A 16,945-nucleotide genomic window follows, 5' to 3' on the forward strand; every position below is an offset into this window, starting at 1 on the left:
AGACCCATGAGTTTACAATACGGAGGACAAAAATGTATGTTCAGTGACGCCACAGGGTTACAACAAGCAAACTCAGAATATGGGAAATTCCTTGGGACAAATGGCCCAATTTCTTTAAATTATATGAAAAAAATAGGGAGAATCTGGGACTAAAGGTAAAGCCACATATATGGAACCTTATTTGAACAAACTAATTATAAAAACAAATAAAGATAGTAATGCCCAGCCGGGCATAGCTCAGCAGCTGAGGACCCAGGAGATGGCGGTTCAATTCCCGGTCAGGGCACATGCCCGGGTTGAGGCTCGATCCCCAGCAGGGGCGTGCAGGAGGCAGCCGATCAATGACTCTCATCGTCGATGTTTCTCTCCCCCTCCCCCCCCCTTCCTCTCTCTGAAATCAATAAAGATATATTTAAAAAAATACATAAAGGAAAATCTAGATACTGACTGGATATGACATTACTGTTAACTTTTTAAAGTATAAAATAAGTATTGTGGTTGTTTAAAGTTCTTACCTGTCTGTTGGATTGAAAAATGTGGGGATGAAGTCATTGACCTGAGATTCTCTTCCAAATAAGGGCGGGAGGTGGAGCGGCGACTGGTGAAGTACAAACAGGGATGGCTGACCACGATTTGATCAGTGTTTTTGGAGCTGAGAAATGGGTCTCTCCTACTTCTAGTTGATATATTTCCCATAATAAAAGTTTTAAAATTATTTTTCAAAAAAATTTTTAAAAAATTCAGGTAGAGCAGCTTAAGTTTGTAAATCTCTTTACAGGAACCTAGAAAACTAATAGCACAAGACAAAAATTAGAGCTCGGGGAAGATAACCTCTGCAAAGCCACCTCTAACATATAAACCTCAACCCCCACTGCCAGTGTGCTCTCCCCATCTTCCATCTTCACAAACTGTGATTTCACACACCCATAGTGCTATTTCAAAGCAAGAAGGTAGGTTAAACTCAGACACAATTAAGAATTGAACGTTAATCTGTTAGACAGGGCTTTTGTTGACATTTGCCTTTTTCAATGCCTGTCATGTAAAGGAAATGAACTGTTTACTATTTAGAGGCAGTTTAAGCTCTACAGAAATACTGTTATAGTTCAGAAACATTACAAAGTATACAGAACACACACTCAACGCTTTACCTTCTCACCCTTTCAGAAGCTACTCACACTAGGTAATACTAGTTGTTGAAGTGGGAACAGGTTTTAGTAGCATACTCAACACTTTTATATCCAAATGAATCGTGCCTCCTTCAATGTAGCTGCGTTGTGAGGCTTTCTACTTTTTCCAGCCCCAGTGTCCGACACTGGTGAACATTTGGAAATCTTTAGAATCCTCTTCAGAAACTGTAACGTGTTTTTTTTAAAACATCCATAGTGGCATTAAGTCTTCATCCCTTTGTGGGTTTATCTGATTTTTTTGAAACAGCAACAAATCATTTGGAGCCAAGTCTGGTGGACAAGTAATCAAGGTGGGTGAAAAAAATTTAATGGAAAACCTAATATATAAAGTACTGAAATATTTTATTATGGTCTTTTAAAATCTCTAAATTCACTTCCAAAATATTGGGAAAGTAACTCTCAATGTAAATGATTTGAAACATGTTCATTTGGATACATGACAATGGCTTTTTCAACAAAACTACATTTTCTTTGTGGCCAGATTTTACCATATCAGTCAACCAGGTTCTAAGGGCCTCACCTCATTACTGAATTCTCCTCACCTAGATAAAAATCACAAAGTATCTAAAGAAACCTTAAAGCTCAATAGCTGGGTCTCATTTACCATCATGTTAAAAGTTTTGGTTTGTTCATGAGGGCAGCTTTGCTTTAAAAATAGTACATAAAACTAATTTAACATTTAATGTTACTGTTGGGTGTCACTCCCATTTGCGTCTTCCACATGTACAGGGAAGACTTTTACAAAAGCTCCCAATGCAGACAACAATCTCAAACTCTAGCTAATAGAGTAAGTTTACCAGAAAATCAGTACAGCCATTTTACTATTAAAATTTTGGTCTTTCAAATAATTTATTTAAATAAGGTATTTAAAGAAGCAGTTTAGAAAAACAAGATTTGTATTTTATTTTCTTGTAAAAATCTTTACACATGCAGACAAACCAGTGTTAAGAAAGTATTCACCATCATTTAAACAAATAACCACTTAAATAGAACAGTGTCTGCAATTTTATCTGTATAAAAATAAGATACATTTTTACAGAATTCACACTCCAGTTCTTATAGCAATAAACAATAGACAACTATAAGTACAATTGAACCCGACCATGGTTTTCAATTAGATACTGCTAGGGCATTTTTATGTGCAAAAAAAAAAAAAAAAAAAAATTAACATAGTTCTCTTCAACAGAAAATGTCCTCAGTGTTTCTAGAGACCTAGAGGGTTTTAAGAAATCAAATCCTAATCAGTTTGCTTTTAATGTTTTGATTATGAGTCCATACATCACAATGTAGGTAGGCAAAACCAGGAATTGATGCAGGCTCAACGGAAGAAAGTCAGCGCCTGTGCCTGCCATGTCCTGAGCGGCTGCCACCATGGTGCTTGCCTTTATGGGACCTCTCAAAGGAGCGAGATCTTTCACGCCTGTCCCTGTGATGTCCCCTTTCATGCCTGTGTTTCTTGGCAGCATCTGAGTGATCCCGAGACTTGCTCTGAGATCGAGAACGAGACTTTTTCCTTTTATGACCATGTCTATTTGAACTTTTTAAATCATCTCTGGCATGCTTGGCCTTAAGGTGAGGAGAACCATGATTATGATGTCTTCTTGGGCTTTCACTGTGACTGCGGGACCTGCTTCTTGACCTCGAGCTGTACGTTCCAGATCGACTCCGCCTATTATTATAACTTAGATAATAAAAATTTGAGGTTTAGATTCAATTTCTACTGGGAACAGATTACTTTGATGGGGCTCGTAACAGATTCAAAACAAAACTATTAGGCCTGTACTGACAATAGGCCAGACTGAAGACTTTTATTAAATTTCTCCCCCCTCATTATATTAGACAAATCTTAAACAAATGTAATACATGTCTATATTCCAAGGAGAGTAACTACCAAGTTTTACAGGATGTTCTAGATAGCTATATTTTTTATTGCATTATTTCCCAAACATGCAAAAGAGCCACAAATAGCTAGCAATCTAATTACAAAGCTAATTAGAAGATTCTTTGGCTATAGTCGTCTTACTGGTTAATAAGTGGTTAACGATATAGTCACATTTCCTAACTGAAATCAGAAAGACAATGTTTTCACATTATAAACAGGGTATTATATACCTCCACAGCACTTTGGCCAGTCCCTACACTTCTCAAAAAAATAAAATTGGCAAAAACAGAATAGAATGCCACTAAGGTATACACACAACAAACAAAAAGCCCCATACATGCAGAAAAATTTCCAAACTCATTTCTCATTAGCTACCCTTTTTGTGAAAAGCCTATGTCTAGCCTAACTTATTCAATTTTTTTTTAAAGAGTAACTTTTAAACATTCCAAATAAGTTTTTCCTAAGAGACTATTTACTTACTGTCTTCTTGGAGTATGTGATCTAGAATGTGATCGTGTTCTTGACCTTGATCGACTTGCACTTCTGCTATTTCTACTTCTCTTGCTGTCTTTTCTCACACTTCAAAATAAGACAAAACAAAAACCCACAGTATTTTAGTTATATGCTTAGTATGTTAGAAATTAAGCACAAAAAAAGATTCCTTGGGCCAGTTCTAACTCAAGTATACTAACCCATTATAAGGGCTTTTAGAAGCCTGCTGTCTATCCTCAGGTTCTTTTTTAACCATCTTCACATTAACAGAGATTGGTGACTTTTCTTCAGTCTTTACTTCTCTTGGTGATGCTTAAAACAAACAAACAAACATAATAAAGACATGCTAACTACTGGATTTAACAGAGGATGAAAAGTTGTTTACAAATATAATTCAAAGTATCATGCTTTCAGGTATGTCTTTGTGGACTGTCAAGAGAAAACAGTTAAGAGCTTCTTAACATCATTGTTTCCTTGCAACTGTTAAATGCTAAAGCTTTCTAATAACCACACACCTTCAGTGCCCAACTCATTTAGACTCTGAATAAATCTTACATGGTTTAGAGGCTGGAGAAAATCCACCAAGGGTTGAAAGGGCTGGAGTTCCATCAGGATTCAATCCCTTTGCCTTTAACTTGGCTTCTTGTAAGGCTACTTTTCTTTTCTCTACTTCTTTTTCCAGCAATTCATAGTTTGGCTGTTGGAGGAAAATGAAGTTAGTATCTCTCCACAATAGTTTAGAGTCTTAGCACTGAGAAAGTATTAGCACAAACATGAGAAAACAGAATCACCTTTTTCCTGGTATAAAGCCTAAGGGTTTCTACGCAGATATCCTGGATCTCCTCTTCCGTGGTACCAAAAAGAAGAAACCAATGGGGACGAGTTGGCAATGGAATCTAAACCATGGAAACAGAGTGGTTTAGACTAAATGTTCACTGTTTCTATTAGGACTAATTTATCCTATAAGACAAAACAGGCTATATATACCTACCTGAAGAGCTCTAGCTGCAAGGTAGATGCAAGCACATGCTATAGTCTCTGGTTGAAATCGAACAAATACATTGGTTCGAAGACTGTCATTCATATAATTCCTGAAAAATATTTTCATTGTAAGCTCCGTACATGAACCAGTTCTAAAGCTTACATAAAATTGGAGACTCAATCTACTTTATTCTTTTTTCTTCTCATGTTTATATTCATACCCTCCTATTCTAGCATTTAACAATTCTTAACTCAAAAGTCAACAAGAGAGAAGAATTTAACACTAGAACAACTCTTGAGCTTTCTTATATATGACTCAATTCCTTTAAAACAATTCGATTATTCCAAATAGAATTTACTTTGAAAGTTTTTAAAATGTATTTCAATGAAAAGCAATGCTTTAAAATTCAATTCTGACGCTGAATTTCAGAAATCATAAACCACTCCAACCATACTTCAAGCCGTTAATTATTGACCATCTCTCCTTTATCCACAATGAAAAGCAGTGTCAACCAAGTTCTTTCACAAACTCAAGTACTGTGACAGGGGTACAAAGGGAAGCACTCACCAAGTTATATTATGAAAACTGAGCTACTTCACAAAATCTAGACAGGGCAGTGAAGAGCAATAAATATATAAAACAGCCTTGTTTATATACCTTTTTGAAACTAAGTACAAATAAAAGCAATGAACTAGTTCAGTTAATAAACTGCTTGATTTCTTAAGTAGTGAACCCTCCCCCACAACATTCCTGAAGTATTTAAAGAAATTTTACAAATTGTTTAAAAGGTTAAACTAAAAGGCTGTTTCTTAAAAATCCTTACCCATGATATCTGGTAAAATCTGTTTTATAGAACATATATTAAAAATGTCATGCATTTTATTTTGTTTAATGTCATGCATTTTATAAAAGCAATGAGACTTTTCTACTATTACTAATATTTACTGAATCCAAAAGAAGCATGGCAGTCATAGTCCAGAACATGAAAATTAAGTCCTGTGTGCCAACTGTCTTGAGACAGTAGTTATGTCTGGACCACAAATCCTTGTTTTACTTTACCTTTAAATAAGCCATTACTCCAAATCACACATATGCATCTCAAAAGTCCAAGTTATAAAGTGCTTTGAAAAATCAAGTAATTCTTAATTCTGTTATTGTCTGCAATAGCCCAGCAGCTATAAATTCATCCAATATGGAAATGGTGCCCACTTTAAGCTACAAGTTATAGTTTCCTTTGGAAAAATTCATGCTATACATACTGAAAGCTGAAATCTAGTCAAAGTCCTAACAAAAAAAATTACTTAATTCATAATGGTTGGATAACAAACCTATCAAAAATGAACTATTCATTTTGATAGTTACAGGTATACATTAAATACATAGGCATGTTGAATAGTTACTTCTAGAAGCAAATATACAAATCCTTTTGACACCCCGACAGAACTAGAAGATGCTGCCAGATGGATATGGACCACTTCAGTGAATCTCGGATGAGAGCTTGCACTGGATTGGCTGGAGAGCAGGGCAGCCAATCAGGCCATCCTGAGGTCATGGGCTGAAGTGCAGAGGGCAGAGTTCTATGACTTACCATCATGGACTACCCTTTAATTAAAGAGTAGAAAAAAGAACAAAGTTAAACTGAGTTCTCCATTAAAAGTAATTAGTCAAGCCAAGAAAACAGGAAGCAGAAATAAGCATTATTTACCTTTTGATTAAAACACAAAAAAACAAAAAGCACCAAAAGAAACTCATCTCATTATTTTGGAAAGGGAAAATGAAACTTACTTTATTTCTGCTTCTGTTTTCCTGGCTAGGAAAGAAATGTAAAAAAAGCAACTTACCAGGCAGTTTGAACCAGGGTTTGATTACGTTCACATTCTAAGACTTGTAAATACATAACAATGATCTGAAGGACAAGGGGGGGAAAAAAACCTCAATTTAGCACATTGTTGGTTCTTTTAGAGTACAGAGTTCAATGAATATAAGTAACTGAAAATGTTAGATTCAAGCTTTATTTCTTCTATAAACTGCATAAATAATACAGACCAACCTAAAATGTACCTGAGTCAATGTGGGTTATGCTACTAGGTTCCATAAAAAATTATGTTTAAAAATATGTTTAAAAATTGTACAGGAAAAAAACTGGAATTCAATGAAAAATACCTAATTTTTCATGAATACTTTATGTAGCAGGCACTGTGCCCTGCAAACAAGTTAAAGCTAAAAGATTATAGTATTTAATTTCCCATGGTACAATTCTCCATGTCCCAAGCCCTAGAGACTGTGTTTTTAAAGTTATACAATAGGCATGATACATATAATGTAATACTCCAAGTGGGTATTATAGTAAGTAATCAAAGACTAAATATTTCTACAGTGCTTATCACACTACACATAAGTAGCTTTACCTCAGTTCAGATGAGGTATTCCAAGACCTGTATTACATCATTCCCATTTACAATTTTAGAGATGTGAAATCTAAGAACAGATACCTGCCAAGGTCACACAGAGACAAGTTTCTATTGCACATACTCCTGCCCTCAGAGCACCCATTCTAGTAACTATCTTGCTATTACTACGTCAATCACATGCAAGCCAAGCGCTGCTAGAGAAACCTACGAACATTCAGTAACAGTAACAGCGAGCAGCCACCACACTTTGAACATTTTACTATGCAACAGGTAGCATGCCATGTTCTTTTGCGCATATGTACACACACGTATCATTTACTCCTTGAAATCAGTTATTTCATAATCTCCATTTCTAGGCAGGAAAAACTGGGTTAACCAGAGGCAAAAAGAACTTATTTATGCCTACACAATAAAGAGTGAAATTTAGAACCCAAGTCTTTTTGACTCTCATTTCTCTGATATATTTCAAAATCCAAAAGGATGCTTTTAAAAACCAAGGTTAACTCTAAAATATAAACATAAATTCATGTAAATTAAAAATTTAAGGAAACCCCTAATACTTACGAATATAATTTCTGTAACTCTACAAAACTCACCTTATGGGGATGCTTGACATGAACACAAAATCCCAACTCCTTTAGCACCCTTCTCTCTGCCTTGATAACTTGATTTTTGGTGTTAATGTAGTTCTGATCAAGGATCAGGGGGCTTGGAGTCCTATAGTTTGTAAGAAATAAAATCAAAACTGTTTTGCACATCCAAAAAATTTTATTTGTGGCATCTCCTTTTTCCCTTCCAACCAACTATTGGCAACAGAAACCAGCTTTTTAAACTCCTGCAAACAAGTTAAGGCATTAATCTTGTGCTGTCCAAGTTATGCTAATTAAATATATACTTTCTAGACTAAATTCCTACAGTAACTAACTCAACCCTGTCATGAAAAAAATTCACTCTAATTCTCCTGGATCTATCCTTGTTGGTTTTTTCCGTATGGATATTTTATGTATATGTTGCTTAATTTCAGTGATGGCTTATCACAAATCCTATTAGTCTCCAGACTCTCTGCAAGGACAAAACAAATGTGCTGTGGAAAATATTTACTATAAGACCTCATAAGATTATAGTGATTTTACTCACTTCATGAAACATCAACTCTTGGTTACTCTATGGCCAAAATTAAAATTAGGGGGAAAAAGGTTGGGTAGCTAATCCAGATTTCCCCCAAATGGGCAATTTGTTTAAACAAATTGTTCTAAGACTCTACCTGTTAAAGAAAATAATCTGGAAACTAAAGACTTAGTTCAATTAAAGTTATGAAAATTTTATCAGACTCAAAACTCAAAGTAATCAATAAAAACCATGACTAAATTTGGTGTGGTTTTAGTTATCAGGCAGTATTTAGCATGAAATGCAAGAGGAGGGAAGACCATAATGAGGTAACCAGGACAACACTCAAGGTCTCTGTGCCAGATTAAATTTTGATAGCTTCCAAAGTTATGATGCAGACAGAAGGCTATGTATCAATCAGTGGTTCAATGCTTTAGAAACAGCGCACTGAATTAAAAGACTATCTTATTTAAGTCTTGAAATTAAAAACTGGTTTCTTATTTTTATGTAAGTCTTATGTTCAAAATTAGTTTCTTACTGAGAAGTTTGTTGTCAGGACTTGGACTTTTTCATTTAAAAGCCCATAAAATGTCCTAGTGTCCTTCATTTGATACACTTGTAGATCCAACCAACAAAAAATACATTTTTGTTAAGATATTGTATGGTGTGTGTGTATATATTTATTTTTTATATATGTTTTATATATATATATGTGTGTGTGTATATATATACACACACATATATATATGACATTTAGATATTTCCCCCATATTCATTTTCAGCCAAAAGATTCAAGAGTTTCTGCCCCAGGCAGAACACAACTTCTATTTTTAAAAAGTAGTCACCATGCACAGCAATGCAAATCCAGAAAAATGTAAGCTCATACTTTAAAATCAAAAGCTAATTTAAATACATCCACTTGAAGATTAGAAAACAATGTGAAATAAGCTGCATCAACTACCCCTGTAGCAACGTTATCAGAGAAATCACATTCTCACATTTAAAAATTATGAACACTAGAGTATTTCAAACTTTGCTATTTTATCAAATTACATTAAACAAGACAAAAGCTGGCAACACTGACAAAATGGAAAATAGCTGTTACTTAGATTAACAATGCTGAAAATGGCCTTCACTCAGTTCAGTTCCTATTACAGATATGAAGGGGTGTGAGGCTCGAGGCTGCCAATTGGGGAGGGGCTGATTTCTAATATAACAGCACAATGAATCCATTTTTATAAGGACAACAGGCTACAAATTAACTGTTTGGAGGAAAAAAAAAAATTTAACTCAAATAAGAGCAATAAATGTATATAGGAAAACATATCTCAAAGATCTTAAGGTTTATGATTTTTCAGGTTTCATCACAAGAAATTTGGAAGTTAAAATCCACTTCAGACTATTTAATCTCTCTCCAACAGGCATTAGGAGAAAGGACACCTTCAGTTTTACAGCTGCACACCACCTTAACTCTTAACCCACTGCAATTCACAACAAAGCTGCACCATGAATAAAACTTTATAAAAGCAGTTTTGTCTCATCCCCACCCCCCCCCCACCATTTATGTTGCACAAATTCATTTATACCTCTTACTAGGCCTGCTTTAAGAGTTGCCTTCAAATTGTATTAAGTTTCATTTTTTTTTATGTCACTAACCAGCTAAACTCTTGCTCAAATTAAGGCTACTTTGTGGTGCCAAATCAGGCTTAATTATTAATTCTGCTTAAACGAACTGTTTTTTTCCATCTACTCTGCCACAATCTTTACTTTCCCTTTTTTTGTGTCAACATCCTAATAACATCAAATGATTAAGGAAACCAAACCCATTATCCACTATTAATTCAACTATATACTCAACTTCTTGCTTAGGCCTATTACCTGCAGTTTTCAAAGCCAACTTTGTCAGTGTATAATCTAACAGCTTCATTTTATTCAGAATTGGTTTTACCTCACAAATCAGGAAAGGCTCAATAAACATGTAATTTACAACTAAAAAAGATTTTGTAGAAGGAAAACCTATCCCGATGTATCAGCAAGACAAGGTTCAAGAAAACTGACTAAGCAAGTGGTTTATTTATATTAACATAGTATCAGTTAGTACTTTCTGTAGCAATAAGCACATTAAACTGAATTAAGGTTTGCTAGAATGTCTTCCTCTCCAATTAGGTTAATTTTTCTTTCTGATAAAAAGTTTGAAGAGGTGGCATTTTTAGATCTCTTGAAAAGAAACCATCTATTCAGAGAGGGGGAAAAAGTCATTATCAACAAACAACCAAACCTAACTCTACCTCTCCAGCTTTTGTCAGATTTTTCAAATTAATTTATATGAAAAAAAACAATTTTCAAATTTTAGTCTTAATAGGAAATCTTGGACTTTAGTCACTGGAAGTTTATTATCTGGCCTCTTAGAATAGCTATTTTTCCTTTTGCATGATTTAGTTGAAATACACCTTGAAGAAAGAGAAATTGGGATTAGAAGGTCCAAACATGGTTAAGTTTCACTCATGTAACATAAAGACCATGAAAATTTGGAACTAGTTCAAGGAACTGTATTAAAATGAAATGAGTTTACAAAGAGGCAGACTGCTGCTCAATACACAGAAATTTGCAACATTACTGCAAAGTACCCTTCTTTTTTTTAGCATTGTTTAAAAACAAACTGAAGACTACCTTAAGAACCACCAAAATAAACTGCAAAGGGAGGCTGGACTAAATGACAAGATTACTTAACACCCTTCCAACTTTCATCCATGATCTACATACATGTTGAAAATACCACACCATATGTACCAATGAGTGGTTGCACCAGTCTGAAGATTTGTCCTTTTAGACATATAAGCCTTTTATAGTATCAATGTGGGCTCCTTAAAACTACAGAAAACCCTTAATTTGCTGAGAATATGCTGTACCCCAAAAGCAAATTATAATTGAAAACTATTAAAATGGAAAAGCAACCTTCCTTTACATTCAGCCATTTATTTGGAGCTTAAATGACAATCATCAAGCTACCAAAAAACCCCCCAAAAAAACAAAAAACAAAGGGGGCATTGGTACTTTCTAAAAGGTCCTCTGATAAATTTAATGTGTAGCTAGGACTGAAAAACAATGACCTAAAAGCTAAAAAAATGATGCCTTTTTAATTTTCTACTTCACACTACAATTTAAAGCTTTAATAAACTACATTAATATAAACTGGTATTACTTTACCTAACTACATACTGATATTTCTAATAACATTAACCTATGAAAAGGAAATATTAAGCTATAGTTTGAATAACTTGGACAGCAAAGATTAAAGCTTATAACAAGAAACAGGAGTTTTTCTAAATGGTTCAGCAGTGGCCAACCTGTTAGTCCCCGATTCCAGTGACCTATTCTCAGAGCACTGGCTTCTCCTTGGGGATTTTCCATACTTCACTCACTGTTGCCATGACGACAGCTTCATCGCTATGTACCACTCCACATCACCCAGGCTTTGGTAAATGTAGCTGGTCGCTGTATAGTCGGTTGCAAGGGAAAAAAGAGTTGAAGTTAATAACACATACAAGTTACGTGTCTGAGTAAACTTGTAATATGCATAGAAACACTTTTACATCCTGCTTTAAAAAAAAGGCTTCCATGCAATTAACAACTCCTTTTAAATTTCATGCTATAGTCAATTCTAAGATTGAGACAGAATCAGTCTCTCTGTAATGACCCCCCAAAAAAACACACTGTTACATCAGACACAACAGTCAGGTGAGATGTATTAAATTCCAAGGCTTTTATAGTTAAGACCTACTCTGACATCAAGAAGAATGCTCAAAGTCTCACAGAAAATTTTCAAAGTTGATAATCATAATAAGCGATAACATAAGAATTGGCTCAATGATTCAAGAATGATAGAAAGCTTTTCCTTTAGGGTAACACAGAATCCTTTCACTAAAGAGCCTTTTCACTAGAGCTATTTTGTTTTGAACACCCTGAAGAATCAGCTAGGTATCTAAATATAAATTTTAGCTCACACCATACTAAATACCAAATTGAAATCTTCCCAATTTCCAGGAATTCCTCACCAAGAAGCTAAAAGATATTTTAAAATGGAAAAAAAAAAAAAAAAAAAATTAGTCTAGCCCTGGATATGGTTAGGGTGAATGAGAAAAGATGGCAGGAAAAAAATGTAAGAAAACTGAAAAAATGTGAAAACTATCTGAGTAGCAATGTTTTGGACTTTTTAACTAGACTGTTTTAAGGCTACTTTACTATTTGCTTCTCTCTGAACAGTTCTATTACGCCAACTTATAGATTCAGCCAGTAAGAACCACTCATGTAGGACGCTAAATTGGCACTAACCAACACCCAACCCCCAAAACAACTTAAACTCCTTTTGTAACTTCCTTTCAAACTCAGTACAAATTTGTCTAACATCGCAATTTCTTAAAAAGGGAAAAGAACTAATCTACACCAACTATATCCTTCTGCAGCATGTACTAGAAGTCGCCTGAAGACACAGAAGTGCTGCAACTAAAATTTTTGGTACTGCCTCACATAAACACATATGTCCACATAAAGTGTTATGATATAGCCACAACACCTGTAAGACACTATTTTGGTCTCTATTTTCTTACAAGAGAAATTAAATAGGCCTTATCTAAATATAACCCAATCAATTAAGTTATTTTTCTAACCCACTCGCTGAGACTGTATCTGACCAAGACAAAATACCTGTTTAATCCCTTTGACTTCAAACTTTATCATCCTGCAGTCCTTTCAGATCCGGTATTATGCGATATATCGTAGTTCAATGTTGAGAAGTACTCTAACAAAAGCCAACCTCAATTGATAAAGCGTTAACTGGGACTTCCGAGTAGAGAAACAATCTACACAAAACTGTGCCACAATATTAACTTGTACTGAAGTGTTTAAACTTCCAGCCTTCGGTCTTCCAGAGAGGGATGGGGAAAAACAACTTACAGAACACACTCACACTTGAGCCAAACGTATTCCCTTTCTTGTTTAATCTTAAGCCACAGGACTGCTTCACAGCACTGTTAGGATTGTCCATAAATGCAACTGCCTCTACAAACTTTAGATAGCTGGTTAATTGTGGGGTTTTTCATCAAGTATCAGTATGTTCCTATGTGAATTTCAACACCTAAATAAGTTTTCCTGTGCATGGGTTTTAACTTGAGAGGAAAGAATGTTTTGATTTGATGATTGGTGTGCACAGTACAGTATTAAGAGATGCTGTGTTCAATAATGCCAATCTTACCTTTTTCCTCTTAACTGGCGTAGGTGGTGAAATACATTAATCACATCTCTTATTCTTCTAGGTGCTTCTTCAATTTTTGATGCAAGATTAATACAAGCCATGGCAACAATCTGAAAGAGCCAATGATCCAATAAAAACAGTTGTTAGGTTACGACACTATCCTATAGTTAGGAAAAAGTACCCCTGTCAAAGTCTAACGAACTTTTGATGAAGAAACTTTAAGACACAATTGGGACAACCTTTGGTGAAATAAAATTAAACTGAAATTTCCAAGCCATAAGCTTACCAGCCATATTAAAACTATGATTTATTTCATTGCTTAATCTCTCAATTTTGAATCCAGAGTCAAACTCAGCCTCACAGGAGTTTCCCATTCGGCTGAAAATTCTAATTGATGAGAGGACTCGGGATCCGTTCCGCAGAACACATTAAAACGTCCCTACTTCCTGGTGGGTGAGGACTAGGTACAAAGGCCTAAGGCAGCCACTTCCTTTCTGGGAAAGCTGGCCGCTAACGCCACCCGCCCCCCTCCTTCCCATTTCCGGATGAAGAAATCCTTTACTCGCCCCCGCCGTACTTACCTCGAAACTGTGTTTGACGAAAGACTTGGAGTAGAAAAACCGATGAAACAACACCTGCCCGGTTGCCATCGCCACCTGCAGCCGAGAGAGAAGAACGGAAGCGCAGGGGTCAGGCGGGCCCGCACCAGGCGGCGCCGCCATTTTGTGCCGCCGCTCTCTCCCCTTCCCCTCCCCACCGCGAACACCGAGAGAGCTTCGCCTCCCCGTCCTCCCGCCCACGGCGCCCCGCTCCGGTTGGGGCGCGGGGCTGGGAAGCCCTAGGGGGCCATTCCCACCGGGCCCGGACCAGGTGGTACCGGGAGACAGCGGGGGTGGGGGGAGAAGAGGCGCGCCCGGCGGCCCGGGCCCGAGCACTGACCTGCGGCAGCCGGAGGAGAATGCCAGCGGCCTGGATGAGCTCGCAGCCCAGGATGCGCAAGTCCGTCTCGCTGGACAGGTCGAGCCCATCCTGCATGGACGGGGTGGGCGACAGCCGCTCCTCCGGGATCAGCGAGTGGTCGATGGTGAGCGAAACTTCCGAGTAGAGCCGGTCTCCGATCAGAATCCCTCCCGACGTGGTCGTAGTCGTGGTCGTCGTTCCGGAGCTGGAGCCGCCCGCGCTGGGGGCGGCCGATGAGGCTGCGGCGGCAGCGGTCGCTGTCGGGTGAGGCCCGGACGCCATAGTCTCAGCGAGCTGCACGCACGCCCAACGCAGCCGGAACCCGGAGCGAAACTAACCAGCGTCCTCGGCGCGACGGATATTCCCGTGACCGCCGCGCTCGGAGCCGCTTCACGCCGCGTGCGCTTCCGCTCTGACGTCACCACGCCCCGCCGCGCGTGCCAACTAGTCCCTTCGGGCCCTGCCGGGGCGCGGCGCCCCCGCCCACGCTCCCTCCTCGCGCGCGACCCCGGCGGCTGTGGCTGTGTGTGGGGCACCCTGGGTGACCTACGTGTTGGGGCCCCGGAGAGGTCAGGGTGGCCCCAAGGTCTTTTTAGCGAGAACAGGCCCAAGCCGCCCGGCTTGTGATATTTTTAGCCGCAAGAATTAGGGAGTTTTACGAGCTACCTTCTCCCCAAGATAGACCTGGCAAAACGTCCTGTGACTGCGCGACCCGGGCGCCGTGCGCAGAACGTGCGCCCCTCGGCCTCGCTCCCTCGCCCTCCCCAGCTTTCCCATTTGCGGGGCGCAGGCTCAGCGTGTACGTGGGGAAGCCTGGGGCCGACCTTTGCCCTCCGACGGGTGTAAGCTGTAACCCCGAAGTCGTGTACGGACGAACTTGTCGTTTAAGTGACCCGCAAGGAATCTGGGGAGGACTGCTCCGTGGTATTTTTAGAGAACAGGAATGTGACCCACATCGGTTCCCCAAAAAGGCTCTTGGACGGGCGAGCGGCGTCCGAGGGCTGAGCCCCGGCGCGGGGCGCGCGCCCCCGGCCCCAGGACCGCGGCTCGGCGCGGGACCCTGGGAATCCCTGGTTTCCACAGACAGCGCCAGGGCCCGACCCCCACGGGGTACTCCGGGGATGCGGGCGGCCCGTGTCTTCCCACGTGGCTAGCGCAGGTAGACGGAGTGGGAGGAATCAGTCTCTGGTACTTTTTTTCCTCTCTGATGTTAGCTAGCAGTACCCAAAATTCCCTAAAATTTGAAGTAAAAACGAGACTGAGCCAAACAATTAAGTCTAGAGTTGGAAGAAAAGGGAGTTGATCTTGGTTTATTTCAACCGTCTCTTTGTCCCTCTCTCGAATTTCTGAGAGGTTGTCCAGGGTTGAGATGCCCCATGACCTTTCCTTTACCTAGCTCGGTTTTGAGGTTTAATTATGAAAAGAGCATTGAAAATTGGGTATGTAGGGCAAAAGGAGTTTCAATAAATTTCAGTTTTGGCAATGATGTCACTAAGGCAAAACATACTCAAAAACTCACTTTTAAAAAAGCAGGAAAGCCCCAACCGGTTTGGCGCATTAGGTAGAGCCGCAGCCCTTGGACTGCAGGGTCCCGCTTGGTTCTGGCCAAGGGCAGGCAGCTCAGTCGCAAGCCTGCGGGAGGCAACCAGTCAATGTGTCTCTCACATTGATGTCTCTCCCTCCCTCTCTCGCTCTCCCTACCCCCCTTCTACTCTCTCTGAAAAGCAATGGGAAAAATATCCTGGGGGGAGGATTTAAAAAACAAAACAAAAACCCTGCGTGGTAAAGACTAATGTCAGTAGTTCTGAACCCTGGCTGCACATTAGGACCTTCTGAGGAGTTTTTAAAAGAAGACGATGGAGCTTATTTGGGGTGGGCCCCAGCCAGTGATTTTGCCCTTTCTGCCGTGATGCCAGTGTTCAGCCAGGGCTGAGAAACATTCAGAGAGAGTGTAATGCTGGTGCTGGATAAAGCACTTAATGTCTCTGCATGTCACCTCCTTCACCTTTCTGACTAGGCTGCTTCCAGGGAATCATCCCAATATTCAGGAGGGATTTAAAATACTATAACAAATTTTGAAATCTTTAAAGACTAATTGATAATATGCTACTTTCCTGGTCCTGATAATCTACTATGGTTGTGTAAGATAGTATCCTTGGAGAAAGTTGGGTGAATGGTACACAGGAACTCTGTGCTATTTTTGTAACTTCTTGTTTGTCATCAATTGAAAAAAACAAAACCTAATTGTCAATATGTTTCATTGAAACATTGAGCTTCAATAAAAATCACTGCCTATAATTGTAATGTCTTGAGAGCGATTTAACTTATTTTAAAGAGTATTTTTAATGGAAAATTTTCTCTTCTTTAGAGGGTCTTGCACCATGCCTCTCCAATAAACTGACTTGGTGATGTCTTGATATATGTTATATTTTTACCCTCTAGGTCCATAGTTAATCCAAAAAAGTTCACAGGCATAAGAGGGACAAATTCTGGAAGGAGGCAGGGTTACTTGCTCTACTCCAGATATCTTTTCCCAATATCTTCCTCCTCCCTACCTCCAGTGTCTGGCAGTCATTTCCAGAAAAGCAGAACCACTTAGACAATTCTACAACTTTATGCCCATTTCCTTCTCCCTTCTGACTATATCCCAAATTACATCCAATAGATAGAACT

At 38.7% G+C, this 16,945-nt stretch overlaps 1 protein-coding gene across 3 annotated transcripts; it reads right to left on the reverse strand.

Annotated features, from left to right (window-relative positions):
• Window positions 1–2,065: 2,065 nt before the first annotated feature.
• CCNL1 (cyclin L1) lies at window positions 2,066–16,561 on the reverse strand. Of its 3 annotated transcripts, XM_081138120.1 has the most exons (12): window positions 14,252–14,692; window positions 13,894–13,968; window positions 13,313–13,422; window positions 11,484–11,556; window positions 7,551–7,671; window positions 6,385–6,449; window positions 4,553–4,652; window positions 4,353–4,457; window positions 4,117–4,258; window positions 3,762–3,873; window positions 3,550–3,648; window positions 2,066–2,868 (listed from the first exon to the last, which is right to left on the reverse strand). In XM_081138120.1, the coding sequence occupies exons 4-12, from the start codon at window positions 11,504–11,506 to the stop codon at window positions 2,520–2,522; spliced, it is 1,116 nt and encodes a 371-aa protein (XP_080994246.1). In that variant the 5' UTR covers window positions 11,507–11,556; window positions 13,313–13,422; window positions 13,894–13,968; window positions 14,252–14,692; the 3' UTR covers window positions 2,066–2,519. The 3 variants fall into 3 exon arrangements, with proteins under 3 accessions (XP_080994246.1, XP_080994245.1, XP_080994247.1); XM_081138119.1 differs by lacking the exon at window positions 11,484–11,556 and having other exon boundaries at window positions 14,252–16,561; XM_081138121.1 differs by lacking the exons at window positions 2,066–2,868; window positions 3,550–3,648; window positions 3,762–3,873; ... (2 more) ...; window positions 4,553–4,652; window positions 11,484–11,556 and adding an exon at window positions 5,944–6,145 and having other exon boundaries at window positions 14,252–16,561.
• Between the last annotated feature and the right edge of the window lie 384 nt (window positions 16,562–16,945).

Source organism: Miniopterus schreibersii (genome assembly GCF_964146895.1).
Source record: "Miniopterus schreibersii genome assembly, chromosome: 5".
Classification (NCBI taxonomy): domain Eukaryota; kingdom Metazoa; phylum Chordata; class Mammalia; order Chiroptera; family Miniopteridae; genus Miniopterus; species Miniopterus schreibersii.

Bases quoted from the DNA above. Each gene is read 5' to 3' on its own strand.
- CCNL1 (XM_081138119.1), bottom strand. From the start codon at position 14,554: ATGGCGTCCGGGCCTCACCCGACAGCGACCGCTGCCGCCGCAGCCTCA. The intron at 13,423-13,893 runs GTAAGTACGGCG...TGGCTCTTTCAG, and splicing joins TCGTCAAACACAGTTTCGAG to ATTGTTGCCATGGCTTGTAT. The intron at 7,672-13,312 runs GTAAGATTGGCA...TACAAACTATAG, and splicing joins CGCCAGTTAAGAGGAAAAAG to GACTCCAAGCCCCCTGATCC.